This window comes from Oxyura jamaicensis, chromosome 5 (genome assembly GCF_011077185.1).
Source record: "Oxyura jamaicensis isolate SHBP4307 breed ruddy duck chromosome 5, BPBGC_Ojam_1.0, whole genome shotgun sequence".
NCBI lineage: Eukaryota > Metazoa > Chordata > Aves > Anseriformes > Anatidae > Oxyura > Oxyura jamaicensis.
In genome coordinates this window covers 38,218,372-38,238,054 of record NC_048897.1, presented here as the reverse complement: position 1 = coordinate 38,238,054, position 19,683 = coordinate 38,218,372, and the positions used below count along the sequence as shown (strand labels likewise).

At 38.5% G+C, this 19,683-nt stretch overlaps 1 protein-coding gene across 7 annotated transcripts in view; it reads left to right on the top strand.

Moving 5' to 3' along the window:
* The window catches only part of TC2N (tandem C2 domains, nuclear), a 34,219-nt gene extending 15,082 nt beyond the window's left edge, over positions 1-19,137 (top strand). For 6 of the 7 annotated variants that reach the window (XM_035328606.1, XM_035328610.1, XM_035328607.1 and 3 more), the window contains 10 exons: positions 532-765; positions 4,466-4,630; positions 8,200-8,291; positions 8,924-8,999; positions 9,890-9,990; positions 10,772-10,888; positions 11,660-11,851; positions 13,684-13,798; positions 14,281-14,480; positions 16,848-19,137. In XM_035328606.1, coding sequence (XP_035184497.1) covers positions 532-765; positions 4,466-4,630; positions 8,200-8,291; positions 8,924-8,999; positions 9,890-9,990; positions 10,772-10,888; positions 11,660-11,851; positions 13,684-13,798; positions 14,281-14,480; positions 16,848-16,958 — 1,403 coding nt within the window. In that variant the 3' untranslated portion in view covers positions 16,959-19,137. The remainder of the gene's footprint in view (positions 1-531; positions 766-4,465; positions 4,631-8,199; positions 8,292-8,923; positions 9,000-9,889; positions 9,991-10,771; positions 10,889-11,659; positions 11,852-13,683; positions 13,799-14,280; positions 14,481-16,847) is intronic. The other variant, XM_035328613.1, reaches the window with a different exon arrangement.
* The last annotated feature ends 546 nt before the right edge of the window (positions 19,138-19,683 follow it).

Below are 19,683 nucleotides of genomic sequence, written 5' to 3'. Positions count from 1 at the left end.
CTTGGAGATTGGACACGTACTTGTTAGTGTTATGAACTGGAACTGAACAATAAGACTTATCTGAAGTCTGCTCCTTGCAGCCTGAAATGTTGTCCAAAAAGCCAGCTTTTTTACCTAAGGTTGTGTGAAAGTCTTGTGTCTCCCAAGCTCTCTAAAAGTGAATACTTTTTTCTTTTTTTTTTTTTTCTTTTTAACTGCCTGCAGATTTAATGTCAGGATTTTCTCTGGTGGCTTAGTTGTTTGCAAAACTGTTGTATACAAGTGTACAGAGTGCCTCCTCTAAAAATTTACGAAGAGCAAGGCAGCTACAAATATACAAGCTTGGGCAGCAGAGTATGTAATAGTACAACAAGTATCAGGAGGATGAATATCTTATCCAAGTCCTAGACCTGAATGCTAGTAAAACTGAATGCTAGCAACAGTTAAGTAATGTATCAAGCACAGATTCTATTAAATAAGAGATCTGTTCATAGTATTTTCAAAATTTAATGCATATGTGGACTGTCTGTTTTTCTTATTCTTTATTTTTAGCAGTTTCCATCGTACAGGAATCTGAAGCAATAGCTGCAAGAAAGCCAACTATTGTAGAGCAACCTCCATTGTCTTCTGTGTCAGTAAAGCGGCAAGTTGGCTGTTCAGAGGATTATCTTCTTTCTAAACTGCCCCTGGATGGTCAGGAGGTACCATTTGTGGTCCCCCCATTCAAACTGGCTTATGTACAGCCCAAAAACCTTCCTAGTACCTCACATGCTGGAGGGATTCAAGGTAAAATATAAAAAGTATTGCTGAAATAGCATGTGTTTCTGTGGGGAAAACCTGAATAAAAATTACTGTACTTCATTAGGTATGTTAACCAGTGTCACTTTCTAGCCAAAGCCTGAGAAACTTTTTTTTTTTTTTTTGTGAAATTTCTTATTTTGTGCATTGTAACACAATGGTATCTCCCTCACTATTTATGTATTAACTAAATTTACTACTCAGCTTATAGAGCTTTAGAGGAGGAGTATGTCTTTCTTGTTTAATTTATTCTGTCATAGTACTTCAAAATAGTTGTTTAGTATCTGCTGCTCCTTGAAAGTTTTCAAGTATTTCTACTGAAAACATATGTTTGCAAAACTTTTCCTAGAAGCCTGGTCTTCTGGCTTTTCTCTCTGAACATCCAGAGAGCTTTTGGGAAGGATGTTACCCCAGTATGAATCTTCGTGATCTTGCATGAATGAAATGGAAAGAGGGGATTTCACACTAGTGTTCATACTCAAAGTATTAGAAGACGTTGAAGAAAGCCAAAGGTCTGTGAAAGAATTTGTGGAGGCAAGAAAAGACCTAATACATCTCCATTATTCAGATCACTTAAGGAAGGAAGGAGGGTAGTCTTTTGCATTTAATGTTTTAGCATACTAACACATCTTCCTTTTCAAATTTCATCAACAGGAAGCATATGCTACTACTTGGAGGAAAGTGTTTTTTGTTGTTGTTGTTTTTGTTTTCCATTTTTATGTTTTTTTTTTTTGTTTGTTTGTTTTTTCTTGTTTGTTTGTTTCCTATTTCCTGTTCTTTTTGTTACTCTTTGGGTGGCCAGCGGTCAGGTCTCAGCAGCATGTGGGTTGCATATGATGACAGGATGCTTTGCTTCACAACAGTCTTATACTTCAACCTCTGTCAGTCCTACGCTCACACAGCAGAAATGACATGTATGCAATTTAGGCACAGTGGCTTTTTAAAAGAATGGGAGCATGGCCCAGTAACACAAGTCAGAGGTCATGTGCTATCACTAGAGATGATGAGGACTTGAGGTCTTCTCCAGAGATGTGTAGATTTAGATAAGGGAAAATTTTGGTATGAGGGCATAACTGAACAGTTGCTTTCTCTAGAGCTTTTTTGCCTCAAGGACATGATGAGCTGATAATATGTTTTTAGTCTCATGTGACTGGATTTCTTTTCAGAGGGTGGGAACTTAAGTAACTGAAAAAAGTCAGCCACATGTTGCATAATAACTAATGCAGTGCTACCCTTTTCTGTTTGTTCTGTTTGTTGTTGTGATGGTTTTATTCCCATCATTCTCCCTTCTCCCCATGTCTTTGCTGTTGCTTCTTGTCCCTTGCTTCTCTCCTGCTACCAGACTTTCTCCTCTTCCTCACCCACCCCTGCTAATAACACTAGCACGAGAGCCAAGCTAATCAGTATCGCACAGCTGAGTGGTATAGGTTGGCCATTCTGTGCCTGATCTCTCAGTGGGTTTTATTTATGATGTCCACCTCGCCAGCACCCTAATGGTTGGAGTTGGAAAATACAGGGCCCTCCTTGTCTCTGAGCCTGATCTGCTTCAGGTTTTCCGAGAGATGGCCAGCAGAAAGCAATCCTGATGTGTGGGGCTGCTCTCTGCTACCCGCCTGGCAGAGCCAGGCTGCTGTGCCGAGAGATTGCTTGTTGTATATGTTCTTCAGTAGCTAGTTCTTGTAAAGAGTACTTGGAGAAGGTATGGGAATGCAGGACATGCTCCTGGTAAATCGTCTTTCTTACAGGATCCGGGTTCATACTTTATCATGCCTGGTCTTACCTCATACTCAAGATACCGTACAGATGAAGTCCATAAAGGACTCTGAGGCACCAGTGTTCTCCAGGGGGAAGGGAGAAGGAAGATGTGTTTAACGACCTCTAGATAAATGTTTTTTTTTATTCTTGCTGTTCTACAAAATCTTATCAGTCAGTGACTTATAAACCAGTGACTTGGCTTCATTGGGAATTATGCTTCATCATCATTTCTGAAGGGCCTAGTGAACAGAGTGGCCCTTTAGGCTATAAAGCCAAAGATCTTCTGGCAGGATGACCTGGCTGTTCATAATTGTCTCTCTTGAGCAAATATTTTAAATTCTTGAATAAATATTTGAAAAGTGGATCTTATGTCAAGTAGGCAGCTTCCATTTCTTTTTTAAAAGTGAGTATTTATATTTGGAAAGTACAGCTTTAAGCCTCATTAAAGCTGTGTTTAAAATGCAAAGTTTACTTCTAGGAAGATTTACTAAATACAGAGAAGTGTGCTGTCATTCCTTCTTTACATTAACCAAAGCACCAACAATACAAAACAAAACCCCCCCAAAAATAAAACCACTAGAGTATTTGTTTCTTAGATGTTGTTAAATATCTGTAGAAGTCCAAGTTCTTCCCTTTATTCCACTCCATTTTCTGTGCATGTCTGACCATTTTCCTTTATTGAAACAGGACATGCTCAGTGTTAGCTCTTGGCATTCCTCCTTAAAGTAGTTAAGTTCTGGCAGCCCTTCTCAGTATTCACTGCAGCATGTCTCATGGTATTGCAGAAGTAAGCTAGCAGAAGGGAGTGTGCTCCTGGGCTGGAACATTGAATTTTCTGTCACCTGTTGTGCAGCAAAACTTCACAGCCTCACTTCTAGCATTCACCCTCATATGGGTTCTGCTGGAGCCCATTATACTTGAATTCTTGCCTTATCATCTCACATTTCCCACCTCATTGTTCAAGTTATTCTATTTTACTTACTCTGCTACCCCCTTGAGGAAAGGATTTTATAGCAATAATGTTTGCCCCTTACGGTGTAACACGTGCAGAACTGAAGGCACGTGGTAATGGAGTAATGAGCTATTTCACAGGTAGGCTGAAATCCAGAGGGGTGACGTGAAAGAAGCAAATGTCAGAGTTTGGCAGATTCCAGGTCACCCCATCCCCCTTCTCTGCTTGACTGTTCTGTTATTGCAAGGCTTCTTTTCACTCCAGACAGACAAAATGAAGCACTACAGTGGTGTTCTTTGCTGTTCTGCTGACCAAGGAGTGCATGTCTTGTCTGAAATAATTATAAATTATAAATAAAGGAAAGAAAAGTAGGGCAGCTGTGCCGTAATGGACTGAGTAAACGGCTGGGATTCAAGCATTTTCAAATCAGTCTTTTTGTGTCTCAGCCAACAATTCAAGTCATTTTGGACCAGTAATTTTACCACTGACACACTTCCTATGGAAATTGGATGACAAGGAGATTACAGTTGCAAGTTGCATTATCTTTCCATGCAAGACTAAAGGACTGTGGGTCCATTAGCCAATTAGGAATACCCTGGGGGATTGTAGTCATATAAGTCAGAGGTTTTCTGTATGCATGGCCCTACTTTTCTGGTGAATTTCCATCTTGGTCTTTGTCTTTAAAGCCTTCTGTATTTTAACTGGTTAGGCATCTATCATGGAACACTTCAAGACAGGGTACGCATAGATTTTTATGGCCAATTTCATTCCAATATTTCCTAGCATGCTGTTGAAATCTGACGTAATACACGTCTGTTTTCTTTTCTTTTTGTTCTGTGTTTTTGTTTTTTCTTTTTGTTGAAGCAGATAATAATGAAATATTTTGTCCTTTGCCCTGAAGGCACTCAGCCTGCCTTGTGAAAACAAGCAGCATGTGTTATGTCTGGAACTGTTGCATCTGATGTTTACTTGTCTCCACAGAATCTGCCAGAGCTTCATTTGGTGATCGGAAAGCAGAACTATGCAGCATGTACCAATGGCCCCAGTATGATGTATACAACCCATTCTATTTGGAGCATCATGTTTCACCAGATCTGATTAGGCGTTTCCAAGCAAAATCAGATAATAGGAAATTATATGGATCAGGTGAGAAGAGCTGCACTCTTACTTTTCTGTCTTCCTCCAGTTCACACTGTGCATAGGTAAGAGAAAGTCATTAGACTACTGAAGACATGCTTGATTATAGTAGTTTTCAGACTAGTCTGTATACTACAGACATTTCCTGGTTAGTGAGTTGATCTGTGGAGCAGGCTCTGCTTGATTTCCAGATGTGCTTTTACTTTCTGTCATTTGGGGGTTTAATAAGGCTTGTATGCATCACACAACAGTAGACATATTGGCAAAGAGAACTAGTGTAGCTGCCTTTGATCCAAAACACGATGTAGGACCGAGAGTCTAGCTACCAGAAAGAGGAGTATTTGAGGGAGAAGGAACAAGGAAATCAAGTAGTATGTTGAGTGGAAGAGTACCCGAGGAACATATATATGGAGAGGGAAACAAGCACTAAGAAAAACATTCAGGAGCAGATTATGAGAATAGGAACAAAATGGGAAGGTGATGCTGTATGCCTGCTTTTATGTACTTTGCTTTTGAAGATGTAGAAATGTCTCCAGTTCTTACTGTGTAAGTATGTTTAGTAACAGGGGAGGGCTGTGAGATATAATCAGTTAAAGTTCAGATACAAAGTGTTTGGCTACCTAGGTAAAACTTTTGTACTGTTCATTGGTTTATGTATCTTGTGTAATGCATGCTGTTTACAGTAAAGTAGATGACTAAGTGCTGCGTACTGTAAGTGATTGCTAAGGTAAACCCATTCAGAAAACTCACGCTCGAAGAAATGTACACACATCTCCATCAGATAGGAAGCTGGCAACAGCATGCATTTTTAAAGATGCCTTTGTTAGAAAGGTGCAGCATGCTTCTTTTACAGGTGGGAAAAATGTCTCAGTCAGTGTCCTGTTGTAAAATTAATTTTGAATCACCATAGAAACTAAATGAAAAGATTATTCCATATATATTTTTTTAAGAGGAGAACAAAACACATGTATAATTTAAGCACACATATGGTTTTGCTAGGCTTTGCAAGCACCTGTGGGAGCCAAATGGTTTCATAAAATTGTCTTGAACATCTTCCCTTCAGTTCATCATCTCTTCCTCCGTTTTTCTTCAAGCCAAGTAAACACTTCACTAGTTTTTGTCTTGGTAAGCTCAAACACAAAAAAGGTCACTTAAGTATGTCTAGAGTACAGTTACAATATTCCTTCTTCCTCCAGAGTTTTTTAACAGCTGTTTCAAAAGCTAGTTTATTTTCTTCGTGTGTATCTATAGACTCTAGGCAAAACTCTAAGCCTATTTTGTTGCACTAAGTGTTGAAATACTTTTCACTTGAGTTGACTCAAAACTACAGAATGTTTATTTGGAAAGCATGAAGTGAACTCTCTGATTTTTCATGTGAAGTCCCCCCTCTTCATCTTAACAAATAACTGAAAAATAAATTGATTAATATTCTTCCAAAATTGTAGTATTTTTTGTCAGCAAAGTATCTTTGATTTTTTTTTTCTGCTGCTTTATATCTTATAGACAGCTTTCTCAGTGTAGAAGCTATTTTTTTCCATTCAAAACTTAAGTTTTTGAAAAGCACCATCTCTCCTCCTTGTCCCCATGTTCACCCTGAGGTTCTTCAAAAACTTTAACTAGCTTTACTAAGAACCCATAGCAGATTGTGCTGTCTTTAAAGCATTTCAGTGATTTACTATCTTGTTGTGGTTTAACCCGACAGGCAGCTAAGTACCACATAGCTGTTTGCCCATGTGGAATGGGGGAGAGAATTGTAAAAGGTAAAAGAGGGAGAACTTGTAGGTTGAGATAAGGACAGTTTAATGATAAATAAATAAGAAAAGAAGAAGAAAAAAAAAAAAGTGATGCACAATGCAATCATGCAATTGCTCACCACCAGCCAACCACTGCCCAGCCAGTCCCTGAGAAACAGTGGTCCCCTCCCGGACAACTAAGAATCATGAAATGGTTCGGGTTGAAAGGGACCTTAAAGATCACCAAGTTCCAGCCCCCCTGCCATGGCAGGGATGCCACCCACTAGATCAGGTTGCTCAGGGCCTCATCCAACCTGGCCTTGGAAAGTTGTTCTCTATCTTTTTATAAGCCCACTTTAAGTACTGAGAAGCTGCAGTAAGGCCACCCCTGAACATTCTCTTCTTCAAGCTGAACAGCCCCAGCTCTCTCAGCCTTTCTTCCTAAGAGAGGTGCTCCAGGCCTCTGATCAACTTTGTGGCCCTCCTCTTTTGTGACCCTCAAACTCCTCACTGACAGGGCAGTGTGAGATGCAGAAAAGTCAAGCAACACTTGCACAAACAATAACTAAAACATCATTGTTTTATCAACATGTTTTTCATCTTAAATCCAAAACACATCACCATACAAGGTACTATGAGGAGAATTAGCACTATCCCAGAGGACAAATTTTTAGGCTTGAGTAAAGGAATAAAGAACTGTGTATCTGTTTTTCAGTAGTTTGTGAAATTCACAAATTTTAAATATGGAATTAATTTCCATAGCCATTACCAATTTCAAATCAATATGGGGTCGGTCTTTCCTATCTGATCCCCTTTTAGCAAACAAAGTTTTTAGATCTGCTTGATATTATAATGCTATTTCTACACCAGGCTCTGTGAACTACTCAGTAAGCCCTGTTGTGTAATATGCAAGCGAAAATTTGGAACCCACACCAGACATACCAACCTTCATTATATTTCCCCACAGTAGCGTTGCTCCTTTCCTTTCCCTCCCATGGCTGTAAAAACTTTTTCTACCTTTTGTTCTCTTTTTCTTCCTTCAGAAAAGAATTATTCTTTATTGCATCTCACAATAAGCATAATTGGTTATTGCTTTTGATGGCAATAAAAATGAAATAAATTTTCAGTAACCAGTGATGTGATGTAATTCTATTAAAGTATGATCAATTAGTTGTAATGGAAGCCTTCTGAAATACCAAACCACAACAATACAACAAAAAGCAAAGCATTGCATTGTATGGTCCTTTAAGTTAAACTATACTGCTTTCATTCATTTCAGTGTGGGGTCAGTTAGAAAACCTCTGTAAAAACCTCTCAAACACTATTGGAGTCAGCAAAGATTCCTTAAGCACTGGTGTTGTTTTAGATTTCATTTTCTACTGTTGCTGTTCCACGTTGAGCAGGCAGCATGCTTTTGCCATTGAGATCTTTACTGTGAAAAAAAAAAAAAAGAAGTTAAAAAGGATACTAGGCTAAGCCAGAGTTCTGGATGAGTTAATTATAGACAAGGCTTTCTGTTTTGCTAAAGCATCTACTGAAAACACTGTTTCTGTTGTGGAAGCAGTTTTGAGGCAGGCTCTCCGTTCTACCAGTGCTATCAATGTGACTGAGCAGGATTGACCTGTTTCAAAAATGGAGTTGATTAAGTTGTTATAATGGCTTCTTCTCACCATTTTGTCATTTCAGGAGAGTGTTTTGGGAATGGGAGGTGGGGACAGGTGGTGACATCCTTCCCTAGTTGTTATTTAGCTAGGTTTTAATTCTACCATGGGTCTACTTAAATTTTAAAAACTATTATTTTTTCTAGCAATGACACGATATGTACTGTTCTTTTTGTCTCTTTAGTTAATGATTTAAGAACTAGTGCTTTGCCTGGATCACTTGATTTAAGTCATTCAATGTTTGATCTCAGAAGCCCACCTCATCGATTCATGAAGGTGAGTACTTCTTGTACCTTATGTGTACCTTCAGTTCTACTGAAATCTCAGCACATTTGGTGTATCTATTTTTGTTGCATAGTATTTTCAGAGGAAACACTGAAGGGCATTGTACTGTGCACTGGAAGGGCTAAAGGGAGAAGTTCAATACCTTGACTGACTTTAAGTGTTTATTTTCCTGATGCCTCCTCTAGCTACTGCTGTAGTCCAACAAAGCTGCTGAGAAACTTGAGTAGGCTTTTAGTCAGGACAGGAGAAGAGTCTATGGTTCCTCATTTTGTTATTTCTTCCATCACTTGAAAAGTGGAACACTAAAAGTTTCTATTTATGCAAAAAACAGTGCTCTGTGTTTGTTTGTTTTTCGCAAATCATCTGTTACGTGACACAACGTTGTATATCAGTAAGTAAAAACATTGGAGTTGTCCTAATGTGTCCTGTATCAGCTCTTTGCGTCAAGGCAGTAATATCATGGTAGATCAAGAGATTAGTAGGGAAACAAAGATTTGAAATTGCTTGTTATTTTGTTTTCATCATGTCTTATCTGATAGCAGAATCTCAATGGCTTTCTGCATCTATTGCTCTTACTGAAGTGGTGGGTTTTTGTTTTTGTTTTTTTCTCTTCCCCTCCCCAGAGATACGATTCATTCTCCAGTGTACCTAGCAGTACCTCCTCCAGGAAAGAATCACAAGGCAGTAACAGGAGTCTGGGTACGGTTTGTTTGTTTAACTTGTAATGAATACTTGCAATGTTAAGCTCTCTTAACGTTGTTTGTTTGTTTGTTTTGAGATGATTAACAAGTCACTTTGGAAATTACTTCACAATTTGAAGTTAAGAGTTTACAACTTGCATGTTCCTGTTATTAGGAGGTTGAGCAAATTGGGCCTTCAAGGAGTGCAAGTCTTCATGCTTTTGAGAAATTTATCCCTGGATTTACTACCCCAGTTAACTAAGAAATTACAAGTTTTCTGTTAGGATAGGATGTGGCACCTTGGTCACAGCTCTAGTCCTTTTTCATGTATCAGTATTTTTCTGTAGAAAGTATTTGGAACCCAGTATTTGTATTACAATGAGAATTATTCAAGAATATTGCATGAAAAAAAGTATCCTTAGTAAAAAAGGATGCTGAAGAAGTGGAGATGATGCAAAATAAATCCTCAAAAATGATTCAAGTGCCCACAAAAGTCTCTTTTATGAAAGTCAGAATTTCACAGTGTCCTCAATAAAATAGAGAAACACTGGGTATTAGGTGGCTCTTAGAGAAAAGTGTAACAATAAAATGTTTATTAGCCTGGTTGAGAGGGATAAATAGCAGGCCAATCTATAAACTTAACAGTGAAAGTGATTAAGGGAAGTGATAGATTCTAAATGTGTTTTGGGTGTGTCAGAAACATGCTCCTTTACTTTCTGAAAGGTGTTTGCATATAGCGTAAGTTACCAACAGGTGTTAAGATATGTCAAACTTAAGTTGAGAGAAGTTTTCAAAGATAGACAGTCCACATAGTAATGAATTCCCCTATTCTTGGAATAATTTTTAAGATACTGTATTGCTTCTAAAAACACTAATTGGTGTTTTTGTTTTTGTTTTTGTTTTCCACAGATACTATTACATTATCAGGTGACGAACGAGACTTTGGAAGGCTGAATGTAAAGTTGTGTTATGTTTCTTCTGCGGAACAGATCTGGATCACAGTTTTACATGTAAGTAATTATTAATAAGCAAACATAAATAACCTGATCATTGTTTACTCAAATGACTATTTTACTATATTTAGTGTTAGGGTAACAGAGAGTCTGTTTAGCAAGTGTAATGAGAGTTAAGGAATACTTTGAGGAGAAAAAGGAAAAAGAAAATTACCCCTAAGGATTAATATAGGCACAGTTCAGTTAAATGGTCTTATTTTGGAGTGAGAAACTGGCATGGGTAGGGAACCTGAAAAGGTTATATGCTGGTCCTGGTATAGAAATTTTCCCATGGAAATATGGAGGCAGAAAATTGGAGCAAAATTTGGAGGCACCATTTGTCTGACTAAATCTAGTAGTTCCTTCAGGGTAGAACTGTAATAGCACTTCAAGGCTGTATAGTTCCTGCAGTTTTTTTGTTAACTACTGTGATGGTGTTATGCTGACTCGCTTATACACTTCCAGGAACTGATTAATTTTTAGGTAATGGAACTTTGAGTACTCAGAAACCTTGTGACTATACGAAATGACACATTTGCAAGATTACATAAGGGATTTCAGGATTTATATGCTGTCAAATTCCCACATAATGATTCAGCAGATTTTAGTAATTTCACTTTTTACTCTCTGCTGTGAAAGTAAATTATTAAATGTTCTGAAGTGACATAATCATTACACCAGCTCTAATTTGCATTCAGTATTACAGGAATTACAGCAGTATAGAAGACCTTGTGGTTTTAAGTTGTCTGAAAGCTGGAGGCTTACATTGTCTCTGCTGACTCTGTTTCCAATGTTGTAGTGCAAAGACCTGAGCTGGCCTTCTAGTTGTGGAGAAAATCCTCTTATCTATGTCAAGGGAATTCTCACACTGCCTAAACCAGTGCAGTTCAAATCCTCTGCCAAGGAAGGATGCAATGTAAGTAGAAGCAAGAAAAACACCAAGAAATCCTTATCCCCATATCCTTTCCCCAAATCCCTTTAAATGGCTTGTTCCACTTCCTCCCCTCTTATCCTCTCTTGCATATTTCCTTTCCTAAGTCTGCAGGACAGGTATGAGATACACTTATAGGGGACTGAACCATGCTGGTCTTCACAGCTGAATGGTGGGGGATTGGAGAAAATCTGGACACACCTTTAGATGCATATTCATCCTGGGGAAGGTAGATGATGATGTGCTACTTCCAGCCCCTCACTAGGGCAGGAGACAAAGTTCATGCTTTGTCTCTACAGAAAGTAGTAAAAATGGGTCATGCGGCACAGGAGTCTTGATGGTGCCAGTATAGGAAGATGAAGGGGCTTGGAGTGAGGGGGTGGGATGTGAAGCAAAGTAAACATACTGTAACATGACTCAAATGTTGAAGAATATAAAATGAGCAGAGAGACTGAATCAAAAGGCCTCTGGAGAATTTTCTGTCGTAATATGTGTAAGCTGTTGTAAAGCTCCAGAAGAGAGAGCTTCAGCTCATTCTGGTAGTGAACAAGGATACAGAGCATTGCCTGCCAGGCTGTGACAATGAGATGGCAAGTCTGCATGAATTTAGCCACTGTAAAAGCACATCTTTCCATGACAACCTGAAATGGTATCCAGGAGCAGTTGCTGTAAGACCAGGAAGCCTTTATTTCTGGGTTTTGTGTTCAGTGTGACTCTCTTACAAAGATGATGTTACCTCTGTGTCTTTCTTTTTAGGACATTGAATTTATGGAAACTTTTGTATTTGCTATTAAACTGCAAAGCCTGCAGGCTGTCAGATTGGTATTTAAAATCCAGACACAGGCTCCTAAGAGAAGAACAATTGGAGAGTGCTCCTTGGCATTGCGGGAGCTCAGCTCAGAGGAGTCAAGTCATTGGCTGGATATATCTCCTCCTTCCAAATCATCTGTAAGTGCTAATAACACAAAAGTGTATTGTCATATCACGTAGAAAGAGTTGTTGGAAACAGAAGTAGAATAATTCAGTAATAATTTATTGTCAACAGCAAACGCAGTTGTTTTTTTTTTTTCTCCTTTCTTGGATGGGGGGCATTTGATGGAAAAAAAATGCAGACTTTTGAACTAGGCGCATCACTATTATGGTCATAAACTGTAGCTGTTTCTGGGAAAACAACTAGAACTAGCTCTCCCACAACATGGCCCACAGCTGGAGGGAGGGACATTCTGGGAAGACTTTCAGCAAAGGGCACCAAGTAATTGCCTTTTCCTACCAAAAAAGCATCAGAAGATCCTTAGGACTAGCAGCAAGAGCTCACAGCAAATGGAATTTGATTTTGTTGTGGAAGAAAAGTGCTAAGATCTTCAGTGGCTTGAAACTGCACATATATATATATATATATATTCATGTTCAGATTACATGCTGTGAAGTAATAATTCAAATAGTTCATTTCCATTACAGTAATAAAAAACAGGTGGTTGTCAAATGTCATTTTCACAGTGGGATTTCCTTTCCCCCTACTTCCACTTTGTTTGTTTCTTTTACAGATTGTGTCTAGACATTTGTATTTTCAACAAATTAAACTTGAATTAGCGATTCAAAAGCAAATTTTATCTAAATGTGTAAGTAATATGAGTGACACTCTTGATTTCTAACATAAGTTATACTTGGCATTTGTAGTTCTAAAAAGTTTTGCTTCAAAAGCAGTAACTTGTTACAGATTATGTGAAAAAGGAAGCTGTTTGAGAAGCCGCTTTATCCCATCTCATTGTGTCTGTGTCGGCTTTCCTCACCATTATATCCAAGAGCTCTCCAGACACTGCATCCATGTGCTTCCTCTCATGTTTATACAGAAATTTTGTGGCTGAGCTGCAAAGAGAATTTGGGTCTCATAAGTGAACTGGAACCTGATTTCTCTTCTTTATCTGATATGTTGCAGTCTTGCTTGGTGCATTTTTCCGTCTCTGAAGTCCATTAGAACTTGAAGGGAACCAGGACTAGCACAGGCCTTTTAATTGGAGGCTTTCAGAAAAGCTGGGTCTCTCTCCACAAGCTCACTCCTGATGTTCTTACTGTGTCCAGAGTACATTAGCCTCTGGCAGAAAAGTAATAAGGACCTCAAGGCAACTTTGCCACTAGCAAAAATTCTTTATTTAAAAAAAAAAAGTCAGACTGGAGCTTTCAGTACTCTCAGAATGTGTGTCTGCATTTGTGTGTCTAAGCATGTGAAACACATGTACTTCTACAACACAGGAAAATCCACAGCATGCTGTCATCCTAAGCATTCGTGACATTAAATGACAGGGCCTTGTATCTATGTAAAGTGTTGCTTTTATCTTCATATTACAAAATTCAAAAGGGTGGAAGGGGATGTCCACAGGTTTTCTGTTAGTGAAGCATGCCTGTTCTCTCTCTTTCACATCCACATTTAGTAGAGCTACTACTGCGTGTCTGTTTTTTCCTCTGTGTCCACTCTTACCATTGAGGAATCTCCCAGGTGAAACTTGAGGTTTATTTTCCAGTACCTCTGGCTGCAGCCCATTAGGGCCATACATGCACTGCACATAAGCAGTGCATCAGTGGAGCACGTGTACTGCAGCTGTGACAAGTGCAAGATGCATTTACTTACTGTGCATCTGCAGGTTTTATATACAACACATATATTTCTGTCCAGGAAATCCCAGATAGAAATGTGGGAGCCCAACATATAACAGAATTCCTGCATTTCCTGAGTTTATAAGCAACTTAATCCAGATGTTATGGCAACATTCTTCTGCTTGTAGGTGTGCCGCGCAGAACTTCAAGTAGGAACTTGTTTTCAAGCAATAAACAGGAGGATTCAGTTACAGATTCTTGAAGCACAAAACCTTCCAATTTCATCTACACCGCTGTCTTTATGTAAGTTACATTGATTGTCTCATGCCTCCTGTCTAAAACCATTTGTAACAGGTAAAATGCTGCGTGAATGGGTTGGCAATCCTTAACATTCCTTACAAACCTCAAACTAACATATTGTGCAGTAGATTTCCATTGCCAAGGCTTGTTTCCACAAATGTCTTACCTGATTACATTTTGTTTGATTTGAAGCTATGCATTTATGTATTTTGGAAGATTTTTATCCCAGTATTAATCCTGACATACAAGAGCATTAACTTGCACTTGCTGTTTGGATATGTGTTAATCAGTTCAATACTAGTGAACACACTGTTTGTGTGACCAGTCAGGAAAGCTATTGTACAATTCTTTTGGCCAGACTTTTGGGAAACTGTTGCAATTTGAACAATACATGTGGATCTTGTCAGTTCCTCTTTGGGTATGTTTGTGAGTAACCCTTTGTGTGTTATGCCTTTTTTCCCTCCCTCTTTTTTACTTTGTGCTAGATTTCTTTGTTAAAGTTGGAATGTTTAGTACAGAAGGGCTGATGTATAAGAAGAAGACACGTCTTGTGAAATCTACTAACGGCCAAGTGAAGTGGGGAGAAATGATGATTTTTCCAGTTAGTCAAGCTGAACAAGGAATTAGTTTTCTCATCAAACTCTACAGCAGAAGCTCAGTGAGAAGAAAACACTTCCTAGGACAGGTTGGTTTCTGCTATCTAACATAAAATGCTTTGTTTAAAATCCAGTTCCACAAGATTTCTTTTGGTATGAATTTTAAAATACTTTAAATAAGGTGGCATATAGGAAGATGGTGAATTCTAATAACATCTTCTGGCTTTAACCCAAGAAGGAACAGCACTGGCTCTTAAACATGCACGAACATCAGAATGCATGTTGACATTTGATCTTTCTTTTAAAAAGAACTCTTTTATGTCATTTTTGTGTGGAGTGTTGTTATGTAAAAGATTGCTTCTTACAGACAGATGTATGATATCCTCCTTGCCTCTAAGGCTTTCTAAAGAAAACAAACATGCCATTCACACCAGCTCCGCAACCTACAATGTCCTCTACAGAAAGAAGGTGTGTTGGATTACAACACTCACTCACAAACAGGTGTGTGTAGAAGGGAAATGTCAACAGCTACAATAGCAGACTGCCTTTCTGGGTACAACAGTGCTAAGTCTGCATAATGTTCTGAATGTGTATGACAAAGTGATAATCTGAACAAACAAAATGATTAGTTGAATGCTCCCCCCCCCCCCACCCCCTTTTTTTTTTCCAGCTGGAACTTCTGTAGTATCTCTTTGAAAGCATTTATGTGAACATATGTATTTAACCACCATAAAAATTGAAAGTCTGGTCTCTTTTTATTCTCTCTGCCCTCTTTCCCTAGTTGTTCTAACTGACCATTATTCTGTCCCTTCTTTCTCTCCTTTTTTTTCCCTTAGTATAATGAGACACATTTGTACTTAATGTTCAGCGCTTTCCCTGACCCAGGCAGATGTACTAGTAGAATTTTAATATATACGTAAATGAATAATGTGGAATTGATTTTGAGACTCCAACTGTAAAGTTTCTTACCAGCTGAAGGACTGCACTATCCTTAGGTGCAGAAAATGGTAGCTTCCCAGCCTGGCAGTGGATCTTGTGCATGCTGCACACGTTCACTTGCAGGAGATGCTGATCTGCTATAGAAATGATGTGCCAGCAAGAGTTACATGACCTTCCTCTATTCTATCAAGTATCGTGTCACACGAGTTCCATCTTTCTGTGATTGTGTTGGTAGAATTGGATTTGGAACAGAAAAAGAAAAAAGTGTGCTAGCAAGCTGTGCTACTTTGGGGCAGAACTAACTGGGTATGATTTTGCAGTCACTAAGCAATATGTGAGGTCATCTCAATCTGATGATCTCAATCTGATGAGTTTCATTTAATCATGGGTCTTTTACGGGGAGGAAATGAGCTACTTCTGCTCTTCAGAGATTATGTGGAAAAGGTTGTTTCAGCTCATGCAGGCAGACATTGCCACATAACACATGAAGACATAAAATATGGCTCAGGGAAAAATGTACTTTAAGCAATTGGCTGGGTAGCTGGAAAAAGATGAATATAGCTGGATCTACTAACGTGGTTCTTCAGAGAATGATGTTTAATTGGATGCTGTTCTAAAACAGACAACACTTCGATTAGGCTGCATTTATGGACATGTCTTTAATCATGAGCAAGATGTATGTTGAATCTCTGTGGATGAAACATCAGCTGTCTGTGGTATTCTGGAAGGCATTATTCTCACTTCTTGAGGAATCATGCCTCAGCAGTGTGGGCTAAATGTACTTCATGGTGCAGGTTTCTGAGAAGTATTAAAAAGGAGTCATTCTTGGAAGAGTGGAGGAAATAGAGTCCCGTAAATAACGATACCTACTTACATAAGTAGAATTCTTTTGGCAATGGAAGCTGGTGATACTGTTTAGGGGAAAAACTTCCTACTTGTACTTCATTTCCTTGTTCAAGGGCCGCTATCCATTAATTGAATACCGAGAAGAAATGGACTTTTACTGCGTGACTATGTGTGATACAGGCAAGTTAGTAACCTCTGTGGAATGCAGGTTTGGCCCTGTCTGTTGGAGTGTGCAATTTTAAATGCTCATGAAAATGCTGGACAGCTAACTCTGGGCGCCAGGTGGCTTGCTGCCAATTGGAGTTTGAGTGCGTGGTCTGGAGAGACATCACTGCCCTGATGGGTCCTTGACCCCAGCACATCAATTTGAATGGAGCATGGAATGCTTGACTTAAAATATGTTATTAAGTAGGGAAACATTAGTGTGTAGTGAGTTCTCTAATTCATATTTGTTTAGAGACTAAATGTAAACACAGACTGCCTGTGTTCCCAGCCGAAAGCCAAATTATGTTAGTCTTAACAGAACTGTATTTGTTACTAATACTTTGGTCGCAGTCTACATGTTGCATCTCATTCTACACTTTAATGGTATTTATTTAAATCTAACAAAGCCTGAGCCTCTGTTACAGCAGTAAACTCAATTTGATTTCTTTTTTTATTTCTTACCGCAGATCTGGATAAGTTCTGATAGCAGTAACAGTGAAGCAGTAGAGCAGTGGGAAGATACCATCACTAACCCTGAAAAAGTTGTTGTTAAATGGTACAGCCTTGGTCCATCTTGAAGACTGGAGATGAAACTCGGGACTGATTTTTCTACAAAGATATACTTTTTAAAATAGTATAAATTTAAAGAAAAATACTGTCTACACAAGTTGTTCAGAAGGACTCCACTGAATCAACAACTCCACATTAACTGGAAAAATTAAATTTCACAACGAGAAATACTGGCTAAATATTATTAAGAGGAAGACTTAGAAAATGGGAAGAGCACTCACTTGATATTAAATAATCCACCAGGAAAAATAAATATTTGCGCATTTTAGGCTCTGCAAGAGTATAGAAACCCAGTCTTGGAGAGAAACAGCTTGAATCAGCATCATCTTTGCTAGTCACAGACTTCATCCTCATCTTTAATCTTGTCTTTGGCATAGACAAGATTTTTTCCATGGGAATCAGTCCGATCAGTGGCTTTATCCTAGGTACCTCTAAGGCTCTGGGGCTGCACCTGTGTTAACACCATTTGACCAGAGTAATGTGTGCCTCAGCAAGTGGAAAAGCTGTGGCTGTAGCAGGAGGCATAAAGGGAGCGATGCAATAATGCAGCACCCAACGGCTTTTCTAATCTCTGCCTCTGATGAAGGGTTGCACTGTGTGCCAGTATCCTGGGTTTTCCCCCATCCTTCTCACTAGTTTAACCAGAGGGATTTAAAAACAAGTTTCTGTGACTAACTGTGATCTTTTCAAGCAAGGCTCTCCAGATTTGCTTTGTTTGGTGACTGCTGGTTGGAATGAGTGGAATAATGCAAAGAAGTATCAACTCTGCCTAGGATCAGGGCCAGGTTTTTTAGATAAATTATTTTTATTATATATAATTTAAATAAGTAAATGACTTCCAATCTAATCAACAATCTTCTACCATTTGCTTAGTTTACTAAAAGCCAGACTAACATACTAAGGAGTAAGCAAATATTTACTGATATAAGTGCTTTTTTATGCTAATTGAAAAGCAGAACAGTAAAGGAATCCGGTTTTGTTTAAAAGATGGGCTACTACTGCATAAGTATTTCTTACATGTACAGGATGCTGAAAAATTGTGTGGAAGTATATATTTGTTACTAGTTCTCAGCAAGAAGAAATTACCATATTTTTATTGCAAACGATATTTTTCCTATAAAAAATCCTAAGATTATTTTTCTACTAGTCCCCGTATTTTCAGTGGTCTATTCATAGTTATTTTTAAGGGGGGAAAATGCCATGTATATAGTAGATAATATATACTTCTAAAAGCAAACACCCCTTTGCACTGCATTAACTACTGGATTTAACAAAAATATATTCCATTAGAGCCATTGCTTACACATTTAGTGTTGGCTGTCTGAGCTGCTCAAGTATGTGTTTGTATAGACACTGAATAACAGTATCTTTTTTATAACTTGGAACCCATTCAAACATCTGACACAAGGACTGGAGTGGTGGTGAGAGCACTCACTGCTTGAAGGCAAAGGAACAGTGGGGGGCAGAGAAAACACTGTAACAGGAAAGCATGTTGTTTTTAAGCAGAACTCAAAGCTTCTTTATTTTAGCCTTTTTGACTTCAAATAAAGGCAAAAGGGAAAAAAAAAAAAAAGGAATCTTCGTTTTTTTCATCAGTTGTTAATTGAAGCTTTTTAAACTTAAACCGTCTAGATTTTTGTTGGTGAAATTTAATGTTTTCAAAATTATTAAACAAAAGGACTTCTCTAGGCTCTTACAAGCTCAGCTTTTTGACCAGTTTTTATAAATGAACTGAAACAGTTTTTGCATGTTACTTGGAGAAAGACATTGGTTCTTGACTTGCAATGCCAGATTCCATCCAGCTATGGTACTTGGGATGAACCTGGCCTGTTGGGTAAAATGAAAAAGGGAATTGGACTAAGCTGATGTTCTTGGAGTGTCTTCACTTGAATACGTGGATCTTTTTTATTCATTGTGGCTGAACTGCACTAAACAAAAGTGCAAACTGTTTCCTTATGCAGAATGCTGTTCCGTTTGAAAGAGAGGACAGCGAATATTCCAGTGTTTTGGAGGATACAGTCACCACAAAAGTGGCTCTACAGCGATTGCCAGCTCAGTGGATATTGTGTAAAATGGACTTTGTTGGCTATTTTTAGGACACAGCCTTATAAAGGCCTAACTAGTAACGTCTCATTTTTCCTATGTTAATATTTAATCTGTGTTTATAATAAAAGTTAAGAACACAAAGTAATCCATCTCTTTCTTCAATTGTGTTTACTATCATCACAAACTGAAGTTCAAGTCCTACCTTTTCGTCTGAGAAAATGCTGACAAATTGAACTATTTTTCTTGTAGTGTTGCATGTGAGGGCATTGGTGGCTGACAATTTGTGGATGTGTATGAGGCTGTTTTTGTAAGATGCAGCCAGGTACTAGAGCACTCTGAAGAATGTACTCTGAGGCCCTGCTTCATCATGTGCTCATTCCCAGCTGTCCAGATTTTCTGTGTTAGTGTGTGCATTCATGTAAGGATGCAATGAATTCTGAAGAGTTGGGGTGGAAAAAAAGTTTGCTCTGCTGTTCACCAGCTCTGAAGTTACTCAACTAGTCTGACATTTTAGCCTCTTCTTCAGAAAAAAAGTTACATCTTTCTTCTTCTCTTAACTTGCATTTAAGTTGCTTGTTGTGTGAATGTGTTCCCCAGTATGCCCAGAGCACTACAGTGTTCTTGAGGAAACTGATTTAGAAAGCAACCATTTATCTGTCCCTCCATGCAAAATTTGGCTCTACTTGT